This window comes from Corapipo altera, unplaced genomic scaffold (genome assembly GCF_003945725.1).
Source record: "Corapipo altera isolate COAL_440 unplaced genomic scaffold, ASM394572v1 44, whole genome shotgun sequence".
NCBI lineage: Eukaryota > Metazoa > Chordata > Aves > Passeriformes > Pipridae > Corapipo > Corapipo altera.
Genome location: NW_020884880.1, coordinates 8,034,769 through 8,051,370, shown reverse-complemented (window position 1 = coordinate 8,051,370; position 16,602 = coordinate 8,034,769). Strand labels below are relative to the sequence as shown.

Here is a 16,602-nt window from a genome sequence, read left to right as displayed (position 1 = left end):
GTATGAGGAGCTGGGAACCCATGTACTCCAAAGCTTGGAATGGCTTTCACTTTCATCTCAACGCTTTCACTTCCGGCTTTGAAACTCCAAAGGAGGTACCTTGTTCTTACTTTGTGAGACTGTAAGAGCAAAAATGTGATACTGAGGAACTGCAGTTTGTCTCATAATCCGTCACCCAGAAGTGGCAGGTTTTCTGTGTAGAGCTTGATACTGTCTTCTGATGTTTGTTGTTGACCTGATGTAATTAAATGAATCATTGACCCATTAGCCTGTAATAAGTTCTGTTGAACTGATTACCTCAGCTAATGCGGCTATTTTTAAGCTTTTTTTAAATCTGGAATAAAGGTAGTAATATATAGACAAATACGTGAGCAGTTCAAGGATGTGCAGCTGCTTTGCATGTGCTTTTTAAAGGTTGGTAGAAAAAGATCTTTATGCTGTTCAGCTGAAAGCGGTGAGAATCTTAAATATCGATGTGGAAAAATGGGCAGATGAGGCAAGAGCAGACATGAATGAATAAGCAGTGCATCCTGTTGTGTAGAATGATAGCATGTAGAACACTGGCCTGCCAATAGTAATCATAGATGATGCCCTTAGGAGAGGAGGTGAGCAAAACTAGTTCTTTTTGTCTGATTATCATTAGCTTATTCTTGAAATAGCTTATGAGCTAAAAATAATGGTAGCAAACTTTATGAACGTATCTTTGTTTGACTCATAAGGAGCATTTTATTTCTGGAAAAAATGAATGGCTTCTGTACATAAGATCCTCAAAACTTCCTTAATATACCAGACTTAAAAGCTTCCTGCTTCCGTTTTTGTACTGTAAAGGATACAGTTTTTCATATACCAATAAAGTCATAACAGAGCTGCTATGGAGCAAAAGGAAGTTATGCTTGCATTCTGCAAATGCATGTTGTTCTTGATAGTTCTTCTTCTAATTTGGTGTTTGAATAATAAGACCAGCAAAAGTGATATGATGATTTATCTTACACCTCTGAAGAGTTTCTGTGGCAGTGAAAGATCCTGTACAACACTGCTAAAGCTGTCTCAGCAGTGACTGCCTGGTTCTGGCCTTGTTTTGCTGATTTTGGTATATTGTATTGAATAGTTTGTTACTGGCAGAATGAGAGTTGCAAGAGATTGAGTGTGAGCATTTAAGCCTCATGTCAGATTTCAGGCTCAGTACTGATTGGATGTGAGTGAACTGACTGAGGGCTAAATAGTCACATTGATACCTCAGCATGCCATTTAGGTGATACAGTTTCAAAGTGGTTTTATTTAATTTCTGCAGCTTGTGTTGAGAAGTCATGTAATAACTTTATCTGCTGCTGAGTTAATGAACTCCTTTACTTTGAGTTCTAGGTGGACTAATATAAATGTTTGTACTTTTTTTTGAAACTTAATGAAATAATACTATTTTCCAGCAGGCAGTAAGTCTGTTTGTAGGTGATGACGAGAAGTATAGTTGCAGAAAACAAACATATAGTACTTTTCTGCTTCATTGTTTTCCTTCTGCTAGTATTTAGGTCTTCCTAAGGCAGTTTTAAAGTGATTATAACTGGAGTTGTTGTGTTTCATCTGGTCAGACCTGATTTTCCACTTAGAACTACAGCCTATGTTGTATGGAAGCACTGGAGTTCTGTATTGTTTAAACAGATTGGGGTACAGTATTATGATCTTTTTCATACATTGTGCTGATTCTTGCTGAAACTTGTGTTATCTTGATCTAATATTACAGTTATAAAATTGAAATGGTGTTTTTAAATTGAATTTGAGCAGGTCCTGAGCTGCTTATTATTTTAGTGTGAAATCTTTCTGAAGAAGATGATGTGACAAATTGAGGGAGGAAAAAAGGATTCATTTACTGACAGATTGAGTGTATACTGATAACTTTCTATTTTGTTAAAACATTTGCAACATTTCCATAAGCAGATCTTTAAAGGAGCAAGCACCCGTGTGATGCACTGTTCTTATTCATTAAAATTTGTAGCATACTTTACTGGATTAGTGCTTTCCATGAGTTTTGGTGGGACAAAACCCAAGCTGTTCTGGTACATAATCAGTCCAGTGGATGACTTTATACTCTCATATGAATAGGTTACATCCCTAAATCCCAACTCTAACTGTAGAATATGAGTCTGGAATGAATTTAGGGAGGACATACTCAAGTTTACAAATGTGTTTATGCAGACACAGGGTGGAGCTGTGACCGCATCCTGTCACTTTTTGGTATATTGTACCCCACTGGAGACCTTGAGCCATTCCACCCACCCTGTGCAGAGATTTATCATAGGCTGGCCAGTACTTGTGCTCTCTTCCCATCTTTTCGGAAGATGCTGTGTGCTACCCAGTTGCCTCATAATCTGTTTCATTTTACTGCAGAAAGGGAAATGTCAGTGCTTTTCTTATGCAGAGCTAGTGAATGTGCAGAATGTCCACTGTTTCTGGGTACTGTGTAAGGCTATAGTTGTTCTGCAAATAGAAGTGCAGAGCTCTTGTTTTCATTCAGTGTGAAAAAGCTCTTCTTGAATTTTGCTTTATTTAAATTATTGACTCTCGATATTCAAAAGAACTGAGATGAATCCAGTTACTTTGCCCTAGTTCTAAGTTTAAGTCATGCAGAGATGCTAAGTTTTGTGCCTAAATGTAAGATTATGCCAGAACTAATTTCAGAGGTTTTTAAAACCTTTTGATGAACCTGTGGTGAGTGACAAGTTGAAATGAAACTTGAAACCATGTGTTTAAGATTTTACATTTGAACAACTTAATACTTTAAAAGTGCTGAGAATAGTTAGTTTGGCTGTATTTTCTGCCTTTGTTAATAACAAAATAAACACAAGGACAAATATTTTTCTTTTGAAGAATGTTAACAGCACTTCCATTTATTTTATTTTTTAACAGTTATTTTAAAATTAATTGAAATGGTTTTCCATGGAGTTTTATCAATTGCAAAAAAAAAAAGAACCCAACCCATATGTAAGGTGGAAGATGTTCTGTTGTTTCTCATAGCTCTGGGGGACTTGTTTGTATCACAGATGACTTTTCTTTTGGAGTAAGGGTAGTTTCTAGGCAATGCTTTCTCATGTGTTATTGTAGAAACCAGTATCTTCAGCCTGTGTAGTTCTGAACTGTAAATTTCTTACACTTATTTTTCTAACTGGAAATATTTAGTACCTTTATTCTTGTTTTGTCTACAGAATTAGCTTCAATAGCTTTACTAGTTTTACTTGAGAGAGCATATAATACTTGTCTCTCTCCTTAGTTGGATATGTAGGTAATTTTACCATAGTAAGTTTTTTTTTTAATTGTTGCTCATCTGATGAGTTTCTTGTCTGACATGCTAAGAAACTCTTCTGCCATCCGTGGAGACACTTTTTTTTTAATGCTCTCTACATAACATTTAGAAAATAGGACACTAAAATGGATTTGAATTCTGGTGTTTCCATTTTTTTTTGAAGAACAGTATGCATGTGCGACTTGAATTTGTATTCCTGTGTCCTTTGACACAAGTATGACTTTAGCCTTGCTTCACTTATGACTGGTTTTTTGTCTTGTGGTTTGTGGGTCATTGTCCCCCTCTTCCCCGACACCCCGTCTATTGTAGGCTTAGGCAGATAGCAATAGTAACAGCTTGAAGTTCTCTAAAAATATGCTTTTGATGTTACTGTAATCTTACCTAGCACAGCTATGGTTTTACATTTTTCTGACTTCCTAGAGTACTAGAGCAGAAACATTTGTGTGTATATTTTTTTTTTTTCAAACTACCAGTATAATATTTCCTGTCAATATTCAAGTGTTACAGTATCATAAATTCATTAGGAATCTGTCAATTACTCTTCATGATTGTCTTTATAGTGAACTTAGTTTCAGAATTTTTCTTGATCCTCTTATTTTTTTTGTACACAGTGTATTTCTTTGGAACATGGAGTATTCCAGGTCCCAGGATTTACCAATTTGTTGGAAACTGATTAATAAACTGTAACTGATTGATTTAGAAATTCCGTTTGAAGCTAGGAATGAGGCTGGAGTAAGAAATGGTTTGAAGGCTTTTGGAAGGGTTATCAGAAGGTACCCCTCTGCAAAGTGGCTGTTGGAAGCAAGTCCATTCCCAGAACTCCAATTTTGTTGGTTGGTATCCATGTATTGGTAGAAATCCTCTGTAATATCTTTCCCTTTAGGACTCGATTATGAAAACATGGACTTGAGTATGCTGAGAGATGCTTTATTTAGCCATCTTGAGTTTTTTTTTATGAGTTTCTTTGTTTCACATTTCTCTACTTTTATTTAGTCATTTATATCTACTTTCTGTGGTTTTGTACTATTTTTTCTAGGATAAGTTGGATATCTGACATTATTGTGGTGGTCTCTCCTGAAAATATTGAAACAATGAAGACTATCATTGAAAAGTATGGCCACAAAAGAGTTACAGTAGTAGAAGGTGGAATAACTCGTCACCGGTCAATTTTCAATGGACTGAAAGTATTTGCAGAGAAGGAATTTTCCAGCCATCTGCTCCAGAAACCAGAAGTAGTGATTATCCATGATGCTGTGAGGCCATTTTTAGAAGAAGATATTCTTTCAAAAGTGGTTATGGCTGCTAAAGAACACGGGGTATGTACTATACAGCAATGCAACTCTGCCATGTGCTTTTTACATGTAAAAACAGTGTAAAATCATGACTGATAAATGAGGAATTTTCTAGCAATTGTATTAATGTATGATGTTGTTTTTTTAAGGAGAACAGATCCAGAATCCCTATTAAGCAGAGAGGTCAGGTGGAGGAGGTTGACATTTTTAAATGCTGCAGGCGTTATTTGCTACAGGGAATAATTATTGCCATAGAGACTGTCAGTAAGAGATTGAATTAATCAGCAATTTGTTAGTTGAAAGGTAGATTGCATAATGATAGTTTACTTTTTTTTTCCATACAGAATTATCACCTGATGCAGTTCTGTTAGTGAGTGTATGTGCTGCATTGGTTGACTCTCAAACTTTGTGTTTTCATCTCAAACTTATGCAAACCCTGAATAAGCAGCAAGAGAGCTATCTCTGTAGTAATGCTGAACTGTTCTAGAACTTGTAAATATTACAAACTGCTGGTAAACAGGAGAAGTGGGAAGTCTCCAGCCATAGGTTTGATATTCTCCTGTTCATCACTACATCTGGGGACTGGGATTATTCACAGGAACCAGGAGGATTTCTGAGAAAGTAAGTGATATGTGAAGGGGAAGAGTTGGTAGAAGTTGTATTATGCAAGTAGAAGGGTGGGAAAGGCATTTACTAGCAGCAAGAACTGTTGGATAAACTGGCAAAGTCGGAGATGTGAGAAATCATGACTTAGCCACAGACTTGTTTGTATGATTTGTTATCCTCACTTTGTCCTTGAATTCTCCATTAATAAGATAGCATAATGCTTCCCTGCTTCAAGGAGATGGTTTGAAGTAGAAGCCATTAGTGACAGCAGATTGTTTGGGTACTAGAAATCTAGGAAAATGTACCACTGCTTATCTTTTCCAGAAAATGTGGTAGAAGATAAGCTAATTGACAGGTGATTCACAGCTTTGACATTTGAATAATGAGTCCAAAGAATGAACTGTAGTATTTCCTTAGTGATCCTACACATTTTTTTGAAACCTCCTAGTGTGGAAGGGGAATGTATGGCTTGTTAAAATATTTATTATGAAAATCAAATTATGTAAGGTCTCTCTGAACATTGTTAGAAATCTTAATATATTCAGTCTCTTACAAGTAGGCCTGTACTTTTGTAGATAGGCTTATTAAGAATTGGTAATAAAATAGAAACTGCTCTCTAATTGTCAGTGATCCAGAACATAAGTTTCCAGTCATTAAAACTTAAATTCTGTTAGAATTTTAACAAGGTTTTTGACCTTTCTCATGTAGCACAAAATAACATTCCGGAATTGATTCTTTGCTAGAGACTTTAAAATCAATCCTCTTTGTAAATCAGTTTTAAATGTGATTTTTTGAGAGTGATAGAAGAATGGAGTTAATTGTACTAATGTTGAGTTGAAATGACAATAACTTTCCTGATTGTGTTTGTGTTTAGGTGTCTTTGCATGTTAAGGTATATCATATCTCATTTGAATTTATGTTTAAGTTTTTTAGCTTGTTCACTTTTTTCTTGAAACTTTTGTGATTTCAGTGTAGTATTTTCTTCTGGTTTTCTTTTTAATTGGATGCAAGGCATTTTCAGTAAAACAGTAGGGAACCAAAGCAATCTCCATTGACCTTCTCAAGTCAGTGTACTGTAGTTTATCTGAGCTTCTGACTGGTAAATATTTACTGGTAAATATTTCCTCACCTGGATCACTGAAGTATCATTTGGTCTTGAAAAGGTGGTCTTGTACATGTGCCATTGTATTTTTTTGTGGTGTAATGTCTGTCTGAAATGTGTATGGTATTTATTTACAGAAATGGACTCTGAGAGCTGTGCACTGTTGATGTTACCTGACAAAGTATTTGAGTTAAGGAACATAAGAAGAACTTTATTTTATGTAATGGATTGGAAAAACTTTCTCCCAGAGACAGGTGGCTGTCTTCACTTGACAGCTGCAGAATTCTGAAGAGCTAAATGGAAAGCTGTGACTCTTTCTCAAAACTAATATGCATGGCTTTGAGTATCAGAAAAAAATGGATTGAGAGAAGCTATCATCTGTAGTTCTTCCTATGGTCAGATTCTTTGTATATCTAAAGGGGAGTCAGTTCTTCAATCTTTCAGTACAAAAAGTAATTACTTCCTTTTGCATGATATAGAAAGGTAGAAAACCTGGCAGAAACATGATATTAAATCACTTGTGTTAAGGGTAATGCTGTATTGTTATTCATCTGCATACCATATAGATAGCATAATTATGAGAAGCTTTAATGTTCTTTAAAATGGCAGTTGATCAAGTAAGTTATTGCACTGCTAGCTGCCAATTATCAGGCAAATAAACTGCTTAATTACACTTACTAATCTGTTTGTTATTTGCCTGTAGGAATCAAAATGTGCACCTTAACAAGAACTAATAAATTATGCCTTAAATACCTCAAACAATTCCTTGATTTTGTGAAAATATTATTTTGTAACCAATTAAGTTCCATTTATGTTTTTGGGGTAATTTTGCAATTAAAATTACATGTTTCTAGACACAAATTCTTTATTGCTAGTAAAAGTTGGGAAAAGTGGAAGCTTCAGAAGGCATGAGTCCAAAGCCTCTAGCAATATCTCATTGCCAACATTGCATTTTAAACAACACAACTAAAAAGAAAAATGCTTACAAGAAAAAAATCAGGAAGGCGGGGGGGGAACTTGTCAGTTCTGCTTTGGAGAATTTAAAAAAAAAAGGCACACACAGTCAAAGACTTTCTTTCTCTAGTTAACATAAACTAGATTTGAAAGTATAGTTTATTATTTCAAAAGGACTAAGTCAAAATGGCACTCTTAAAAGCTGCTTTCTGGAAACTGTCTAACATCATTACTTTATTCTAAGCTTTAGCAAGGGTATGAACAAAGCTTACATGCCAGTACAGCTGTACAGTGGTACTCAGTCTCATGGACTCTCACATAGGCAGTCAGTCAAAATAATACCCCCAGACAGAAAACACTGCATTATGCTCAGTCTGTTCCTGTCAGTGCTGCCGTTATCAGTCTCACTGCAGCAGGAGGCTGGAGCAGGAAACACACACTCCTGTGGATGCTGTTCTTTTCAGCCAGTTACAGAAGACATTTTATTTTGCTGTCTATGATTGTTGAGTTACAATAGCAAAACTCGGTGGGTGGCAAACTGAAAAACACCTGTTTTTCTCCACTGAAGTTGAAGGAGGACTTGGATGGATAAATAAGATGATCTGGTTGGTGCACTTGAATGGGGATGGAATGCTGGAGCAGTTCTGACCGTTTTGACCTTTCTTTGTACTTTTTCTGTTGAAAGTGATTGTCTTTTTATGTTTCCTTATTTCCTCTGGTTTTGTCACATATAGAATATTTTAAACATTGTTTTCTTTATTTGTTATACTCAAAAACTGATTTTATTCAGCTGCAAAGACTGTATCATATTTATACCCTGGGTCATCTGAAGTCATCCACTACCTGTGTTCTCAGAAGTTATACTTCCATTGTATGCTTGGTGCTTTGGGAGGCTCAGACCCATATGCAAAAACAGAATCAAGAACTGAAGATGTTACAATTACCATCTTGACATGATTTTTATTTCACTGATGGAATGAGTTCTGTAGTTTAGGAGACTGACTGATGTCAATGTAAAAATACTTACTAGTGAATAGTAGGGATTATGAAGCAATTTTAGAATAAAACATTTTAAGACCTACATGCTCTTAGCTATGGTAAAGCTCATGTAGGACAGGCAGGTGATTTGAGAAAGCTGTCATGGCTTCACCAGGGGCAGGTCCTGCCTGACCAACCTAGGGGCCTTCTATGGTGGAGTGACTATATCAGTGGATGAGAGAAGAGCTATGGATGTTGCCTGTCTGGACTTCTCTAAGGCCTTTGAGGCACTCCTCCACACTATCCTTCTCTCTAAATTGGAGAGAGAAGGATTTGATGGATGGACTGCTCAGTGGATGAGGAATTGCTTGGTTGGTTGCATCCAGAGGGTTGTGGTTAACAGCTCAACATCCAGGTGGAGAGTGGTGACAAGTGGTATCCCTCAGGGGTCTGTATTGGGACCAATATTCTTTAATACCTTCACAGACAGTGAGAGCAAGTGCACTCTCAGCAAATTTATAGATGACAGCAAGGTGAGTGGTGCAGTTGACATGCCTGAGGGGTGGGATGCCACGCAGAGGGACCTGGACAAGTTCGAGAAGTGGGCCTTTGTGAACTCTGATGTTCAACATGGCCAAGTGCAAGGTCCTGCACCTCAACTGTGACAGTCCCCGGTATCAATACAGGCTCTGGGAAAAAGGGATTGAGAGAACCCTTTGGAAAAGGACTTGGGTGTACTTGTGGGTGTTGTCAGCTGGCCCTGAGCTGACAGTATGCACTTGGAGCCGGGAGAGGTGTGGCCAACAGGTCGAGGGAGGTGATTGTGCCCCTCTACTTCACTCTCATGAGACCCCACCTGGAGTACTGCTTCCAGCACTGGGGCCCTCAGCACAAGACATGGACTTGTTGAAGTGGGTCCAGTAGAGGGCCACAAAAATGATCAGATGAACACCTCTCATATGAAGAAAGGCTGAGAGAGCTGGAGTCATTTAGCCTGGACAAGAGAAAGCTCTGGGGAGACCTTATTGTGGCCTTTTGGTACCTACAGGGGGCTCATTTACAAGATGGTGACAAACTTTTAAATGGGGTCTATTGAAATAGGAGAAGTAGTAATGATTTTAAACTAAAAAAGGGTAGATTCAGACTAGATATAGAAATTTTTTACAATGGCAATGGTGAAACAATGGAACAGGTTTCCCAAAGAGATGGGAAATGCCCCATCGCTAGAAACATTCAAGGTCAGGTTCGACAGTGCTCTGAGCAACCTGATGTTGTTGAAGATGTCCCTGCTCATTGCAATGGGATTGGACTACCTGACCTTTAAAGGTCCCTTCCAACCCAAACTATTCTATGATTCTACATTATTGTGAAGATCAGAAGCTCTTCAGTAGCCCTAAAATTTTTCTGAATGTGTGAAGAAACGTAGTTTTGCTGTTGTACAGAAAATAGTTATACAATGCATTGTTCCTTTTTAATGGATAACTATTGAAAGCATACTGATGTTTCCATAGCTTATGGCATTGTTGGTCCCATAGAAAGTTATAACCTTCTCAGTCAAGTTGTTGTCTTCTGTGTTGAATGGAAAACGAATGTATTGTTATTAAATACTTGAAGTCTTAGTCCTAACAAGATGTAATGTTTGATAGTTGGAATACACTGGTAAGGGGAGAAACAGGTCTGTCGTTTACCAGTCTCAATTTAAGTGATTTAGAGTATTCATTGCATTTATTAGGAAGGATGCAACTCAACCAACGGAAATAAATTTATTATAGACAGAAACTTAAATTGTAATCTTCTTTGCAGCATTTCTGTGTTGTACTAACAGACCCAGCTGTGCCTAACAAAACTAGTCACCTTTTTAAAAGGTGACTTGATCCACCGTTTCTTAGCTTCTGGAAGTCTACACACAGAGTAATTTTTACCTTACTTTTTTTTTAGGGAGGGTTATTTTATCCTGAAAATAAATTTTGAGCACAGTTTCCTGTACTTAAGTGGTTGCTGAGGTCGTTCTTAGGTAGTGTCTATAAAATGTATCCTCTTTAAATTTAGAGAAGCTATGTGTACGATACTGCTGTTGATTTGAGGCTAGTTAAAATCTATATGCTTCATCTGAGAAAACAATATGGCTTTTGGGAAACGAAGCAGCTTTTAGTGAAGATATGTCTATTTAGTCACTCAGGTTTCTCCTTCCTGCAGCAGATAAAAGGATTAAAGAATAGTTCCTTAAAATAAGGGAAATCTTATCTTATCCAGCATGTGGGAGAAACTGGATCATTCTAGAAACTCCTACATGGTGAGATCTGGAAGAGATTCTTAGCCATATCTCTCTGGCTAAGGATTAGGCATGTAAATTTTTCCCTTTTTCACCAAAAGGTGAAAAGTGAAAAAAAAAAAGGGAACTGAAAAGAAGGATTATCTGAGTTTTCATCCAGAAATGTCACCAGCTGCATTTTGGCAGAGTTTGTGATCTCAGTGGTTGTGGCAGGAACACTACCAGCCCTGCAGGTTAGGTGAAGCTTCTGAAGGCCAACTTGGCCTGTTTCATATGCTGTAATAGTCTGCTGGACTGGTTCTGTGCTTACCCTTCTGTTTTCAAGAAGTAAGTGGGCTGTAATACAGCCTTGAGGAGCCTTGGAGCATGTAGGAGAGAATTCATGAGGCATCAAATTCACACGTATGTGTATTAATGTCACTATCGGAGCCAAAGTGACATCATAAGGTGTGATGATCTGTTTTACAAGGCCCTTGATAACAGAGGAGGTGTTGGATGAAGCTTGTATAAAGAGATGTACGAGAAAGAAGCTCAGGTGCAAGGTTTCCTGCGAGGAGAGGGCACAAGCAGTTCCAAGGGAAGCAGCTGAGCGAGTTCGGAAAGCAAAGACTTTTGATAAGCAAGTGCAGGGTTGCTTTAGAGCACTGCATGACCACAGTCTATAGTGCTGTGGGTTTGATTGCTCAGTACTCTGTGTGTGGGAAAGTTATTAATTAAAGACGGCATTTGGTCGATTAAATTGTGCAAGAGTCCTCCTACAACACCTCAAGATTTTTTTCTTCTTTCTTCATAATATGATGCAAATCATGTGTTTAATGATAAGCAGTGGATCAGTAGCATTCACATCATGATATTGTTGATTTTGTAATGGCATACACTGTCTGGAGGTAAAATATTCTTCTTAAAGAAGTTCTTAAACTCAATTGTAAGACCTGTAGCAGTAGTGTCAAGATTTCAATTCCGCTGAATACAAATGTTAACTCATCTTTATATTGATTTACTCTAATGTGCAAAATCCTTTGTGGCGCAGTGCATGCTCACTGATAACTTTTTGCCATGTAAATCAGTATTTGGGATATGAAAGATGGCTTGCTGACTGTAAATTGCGTTTCATTAGTTGTTAATGCAAAGTAATATTATGCTGCCAAAGTAAAATAAACAGTCTTATTAATTTTAGAGGCAAAATTTATTGTTTTCATAGTTCATTAACTTTTATAGCAAATGTTCTGTTTAATTTTTGCCACCTAGATTTACAATACAGCACAGGTTAGAACAAGAAAGTGCTGGTAGCTCATGTTGTTGTCAGTTATGTTGAATGAATGCCAAATGTAAAGCTCTAAGTATGCTTTAAAATAGCTCTAAATATAGTGAAAACTGATGGTAGCATACGGGCCATGTGATTTGCTTTGAAATGTTTGAATTGCTTAGGCTGAATTATGCATCTTAGAGAATCCATCGTAATTGTGTATAATGTACAACTATTGCTGACAACTGAAAAGAATAAATATACTGTAAGAAAGCCCTGAAGCTCTATACCAGCATGTGCTGCTCTTTAGGTGGGGGATGCTATGTGCGATCTGGGTCATATAGTTAGTATGGATCTTTGGTAGCATTATACAGACTTTATACAAACTTTAAAATACTTTAAAAAAATCTATGAAGAAGAAAACAAAACCTTAATTAATAAGACTGTGTTGTTAAACATTATCAGTTATTGCATCATGATGAAAAAATAGCTAAATATGTTGACTAAGGTAATAAGACCTTTTTTGGCTAATAATATGACAAAATATATTTTATGGAATGTACAGTACTATTGTATCTATGAAAAACACTAACTTCCTTAACCATTCTTGAATTTCTCACAAGGAATGCACTAGAAGAAATGCTGTATAATTTGTATGGCACATTAAAAATGTCTGTATTGGTTTAATCCTACTAACTTTTGTAATTTTATGCTTTATTGTATCAAAAATTTGTGGCGGTAATTCACGATACTCAAGCAACATAAATTACATTCTTAGAATTTATTTTCAGTCTACTTTTTAAAAAAAATCTGATTTTAATGTGAAATCAAAACTTCACATAATTGTTGTATCGTTGTTTGCAGTACTGCCCTTCGTTTTTCCTTAGTGCATATGTATGTTCTTGATTTTGCTTCTTTTCCACTTACGATATGTTTTTGACCTTGTTTTCAGTGCTGTGTGTTGAAAAATTGCAGCCTGTGATATGCCTAGTTTTGCTTTCCTCTACTTTATATACATATACATATATGTTTTCAGTTGCATATTGCTATTATTTTGTCTTTTTGAAGGAAATCTTTTTTATTTTCTCGGTGAAATCTTATTTTTTCCCCAGAATAACATTTAGAATTTAGCATGTGATTAATTAGAGCAAAACAATATTTACCGATGCTTAGAGGTAAATGCTTTAAATACAAAAGAACAGAAATTTTGTAAAGAACATGTGTGCTCTTAATTTTTGAGCAACAGTTTCTGTTATCTTCTCTAGTTTGCCATAGCTAATTGGGGCTCTGACATGTCTTGATGTACGTGTACTATCCCCAGTTACTCAGATAGTATGTTCTGATAAAGGTGACCTCATTAGAAGAAATGTTTTCTTTTTCTTAAACAGTGTCATAAATATACATTACATTTGTTTAAGGCATCCCATATCTTTGAAGTCAGTTCAATGTACAACATTGTGTCAGCTCATTAACATTGGATCAAAGTGTATATTAAATTTCTGATTAAACATCCCCTCTTTTGCAGCTAGGAATAAACACAATTATAACTTCTTCCTTCCTCGTGTTGGTTTAAGATTAACATGTGCCCAATTTTAGTGAGTTTGACTGTTGCTTCTAGCCAGCTGGGTAAACAGACTTTAAGGAAATTAGGTGAAGTTTAGCATATAAGCCTTTTTACATGGTATTCAAAACTCCTTACATGTGTTCTAATTAACCTTCTTTTTGTCTGGCTGATGATTAGGTTTAATATCTGTGTTAGACCAGGCTTGTTTAACATTTCAACCAGTTCTGTCCTTGGGCAATTAAAAGCTGCCAGAGCAAATGTGTCAAGACAGCTGGAATTGGGCTGGCTGGTGATAGTGCCTACATAAGAGAATTTTAGTGCTCAGTAATGAGAATCAAACATGCTGTGCCCATAAGGACTGCGAGTTTTGTTGTTGTTTTTTTTTCCCCAACAAAATTAAAAATAAGGTATGCAAGAACTATTCTTTTTCTTACAGAATATATAGGCAGAAGATACCTGACGAAAAGAAGGTAGCCTTTATTTCTTCAGCCTTAATTTCTGATGGATACATTAGACATTGTCCAGGTTGCAGATTGTACTTGTTTGTTGGCAGAATGAATAGGTCGAAGGAATCCTGACCCCACCACAGCATAGTCACACAAATTGTCTGTGCTACAAGGTAGAGTTTGGGTGTGAATGTGGGTGAAAGTATGTTATGCCTCAGACTCAAACTAATGTTTCTGCGTGATAATGAGAGTACCTCTACCTTTATTGTGGTTTGCTGTTCTGTACTGAGTCATCTTGGTTGTCCTATAGTCCTGACTGATTGCATGCTCCGTATGTTCCTTCAAGAGATGTGTGCAACTGAGGTACTGGTTTGGGGGGCTCTTTTGGACATGACATTAACAGAAGGACTTATGGGGCAGACGGTGACAGGTTTGAGTTGAACCCATGCAGCCAGACCACTGCCTTGCCTTGCTAAACAGAAAGCAGGTGGGTTCTGGGTACAGAATGAGTTATGAACTTTGTGGACTATGTGCAAGCTTTTAGCAGTTCAGTTTGGAAGTTTGCCTAGTTTGGGCTTGAACGAGTGTTCACACCTAAGTTGCTCATATGGTCGAATTGTTATCAACTGCACTTCTGTATCAGATGGTGGCTTATAGTTTGTCTCATTATTTTGTTTGTGCCCCCAGCTTTTCCATTGAAATAGAATTGTTTTGCTAGGATTTCTCTACATCTTCCGTCTCTGCAGTGGAATCATAAAACTTCTCACAGACTAAAGCTTTTGGTTATAGAGAAAAAACCCATAGCCCTAGACAAGAGCTGGATACAAAATGCAGAAAAGGAAAAGAAAAAAGAAACATAAGAAAATAAGATGATATTTTAGTGCTATACCTTGAATGTGCATTAGAAGTAATTCTCTAATTGCTTTATTTTATGACAATAGTTATATGTCTTTGTTTTAATAGATATTCTCCCCTTCAGATTTACAGTAGAAGAAATTTGAAAAGAACATCCTCTTAAATATGTGAAACATTTTAATCTTATAATTAAGTTTCCGAATTTTGCTTTCAAGATTCTGTTTGATAAATAGAAATAAGAAATCATTCTTCTAACTTAAATGGTAATTACTGAATGTGGCTGAAGTATGTTGATTACTATAGATACAATTAGTTTGAGTGCAGATGTCTGAATAGAAATGCAAGTTTCTACCTGTTTCATGCATCACAAATACAATGTTTATTTCTGTATTTTTTTCATACTGTAGGTGGCTGTGAATACCCTTCCTGGAAAGTAGTTTGATCTGTGTGAAAGAATGCTTTCTGTGTAGTAACATGTGGAAACAGTTTGATGGAATAAAATGAGAAGAAATTAATCATAGTTATGCTGAACTTCTTTTGCTAGTTCCTAGCCAGACCTAATTTAGACCGAAATCCTTACGAGATGGTTGTGTTTGGAAACATATAAATAATCTTTCACCCAATAAAAAACATTCCAGGACATATTTGTAAACTGTTAGATACCTAGCTTGTCTAAGTTAACATTGATTGTTATTGTTATGTAGTTCAACACTGTCCTAATGCAATCCTTGTCTTAATGGAAAAGCAGGATAAAATTTTTTGTGTGTTTATCAAATTTACCTTTATAAAACTGACTTTAATGGAATTTCAAGATGAATATAGTTGTCCTATGAAGTGTGACAAGCCCCACAATCTTCAGCATACAGTTTCAAAGAAGTCAGCTGCTTTGAAATTATGAAAATGTATTTCTAATGTGCTTCTATTTTCAGTGAATATATGCAATGCAAGTTTATTTTTTCTAAGGCAGAGTGGCTAAATTATTTGTGAGTCTAGCTTCAGTGCTATTTTGCTTGTCGGATTGAAAACAACTCTGATGAAAGAATTAAAATTTATAAATATGAATATTGAGAAAACATGTAAAAGCATTAGGAATAGGAACATTCTTTTTAAGTTAGTACTCACAGGCTTGCTTTTTTGCGTTTGATATCAGGCCTATTCCTAAGTAATTTTAAAACATTGAATTATTAGTTAGGATAATTAAAATATAAAATAAATAATACATAAAATGTACACTTAATGCTACCAGACAGCTGAGAAGATAGAAAGCATAGGGAAAATGAATTTCAGGGGTGATAGAGGCTATGAATGAAAAAGAAGAGTATTATTGGTGTAATTAAAAAGTAGAAGGGAATCATATTAGAGGAGTGGAAAACTTTGCCCATTTATGACAGCATTCTGTAAAGTTTTAGGCTATGATTCCAACTCACTTGAAGTTCAGGGTTGCAGATTGGCCATGTAAGACTTTGTGGGTCTGCATTAGTACTTGGGGCCTACGGGGGACAAGGGTGTGCCAAAGACATAGCATGCTTTTTTTTTAGTGTGCCAACTTGCAGGATCTGTGGTTGTCTGAGCTTGTTACCACACTGTTCTAAAACAAAAGGAATTGTAGTTGTGGTATTTTTTGGTAAGGATTTTGGGCCACTGCAATTTTTTTTCTTCCTAGTCTGTATCATTCAACTTGTTGAGCTTTACAGCTGTTTAGCATTGTTCTGTTTCAACTCTGGCTACCCAAAATGACCAGATCAGCCATGTGGCTCTTTTTTGGAGCTTCTGGGTCTTTGATAACTTATTCTTGTTGTATTTTGTTGTAGGTGGGGAGTATTGGTCTCGGATGAATATTGCACTGTGTTGTAGTAAGCTGGATGATTTTTTGCTTGTGAGATAAACTCCATCTCCCCCTCCCGGCCCCGCCCTGTAATACTTATGGAAATTTTAATTGGTTCTGTTTGGGTTCTTTGTTTTATTACCTTATATTACCTTATTTTAAACAAA

The 16,602-nt window shown here is 36.4% G+C and overlaps 1 protein-coding gene across 4 annotated transcripts in view; it reads left to right on the top strand.

Annotated features, from left to right (window-relative positions):
* ISPD (isoprenoid synthase domain containing) overlaps positions 1 to 16,602 on the top strand; it is a 111,452-nt gene that overhangs the window by 2,350 nt on the left and 92,500 nt on the right. For 3 of the 4 annotated variants that reach the window (XM_027639283.1, XM_027639281.1, XM_027639280.1), the window contains exon 2: positions 4,332 to 4,611. In XM_027639283.1, the coding sequence (XP_027495084.1) occupies positions 4,387 to 4,611 (225 nt within the window). In that variant the 5' untranslated portion in view covers positions 4,332 to 4,386. Of the gene's footprint in view, positions 1 to 2,886; positions 4,129 to 4,331; positions 4,612 to 16,602 lie in introns of those variants that run through there. The other variant, XM_027639284.1, reaches the window with a different exon arrangement.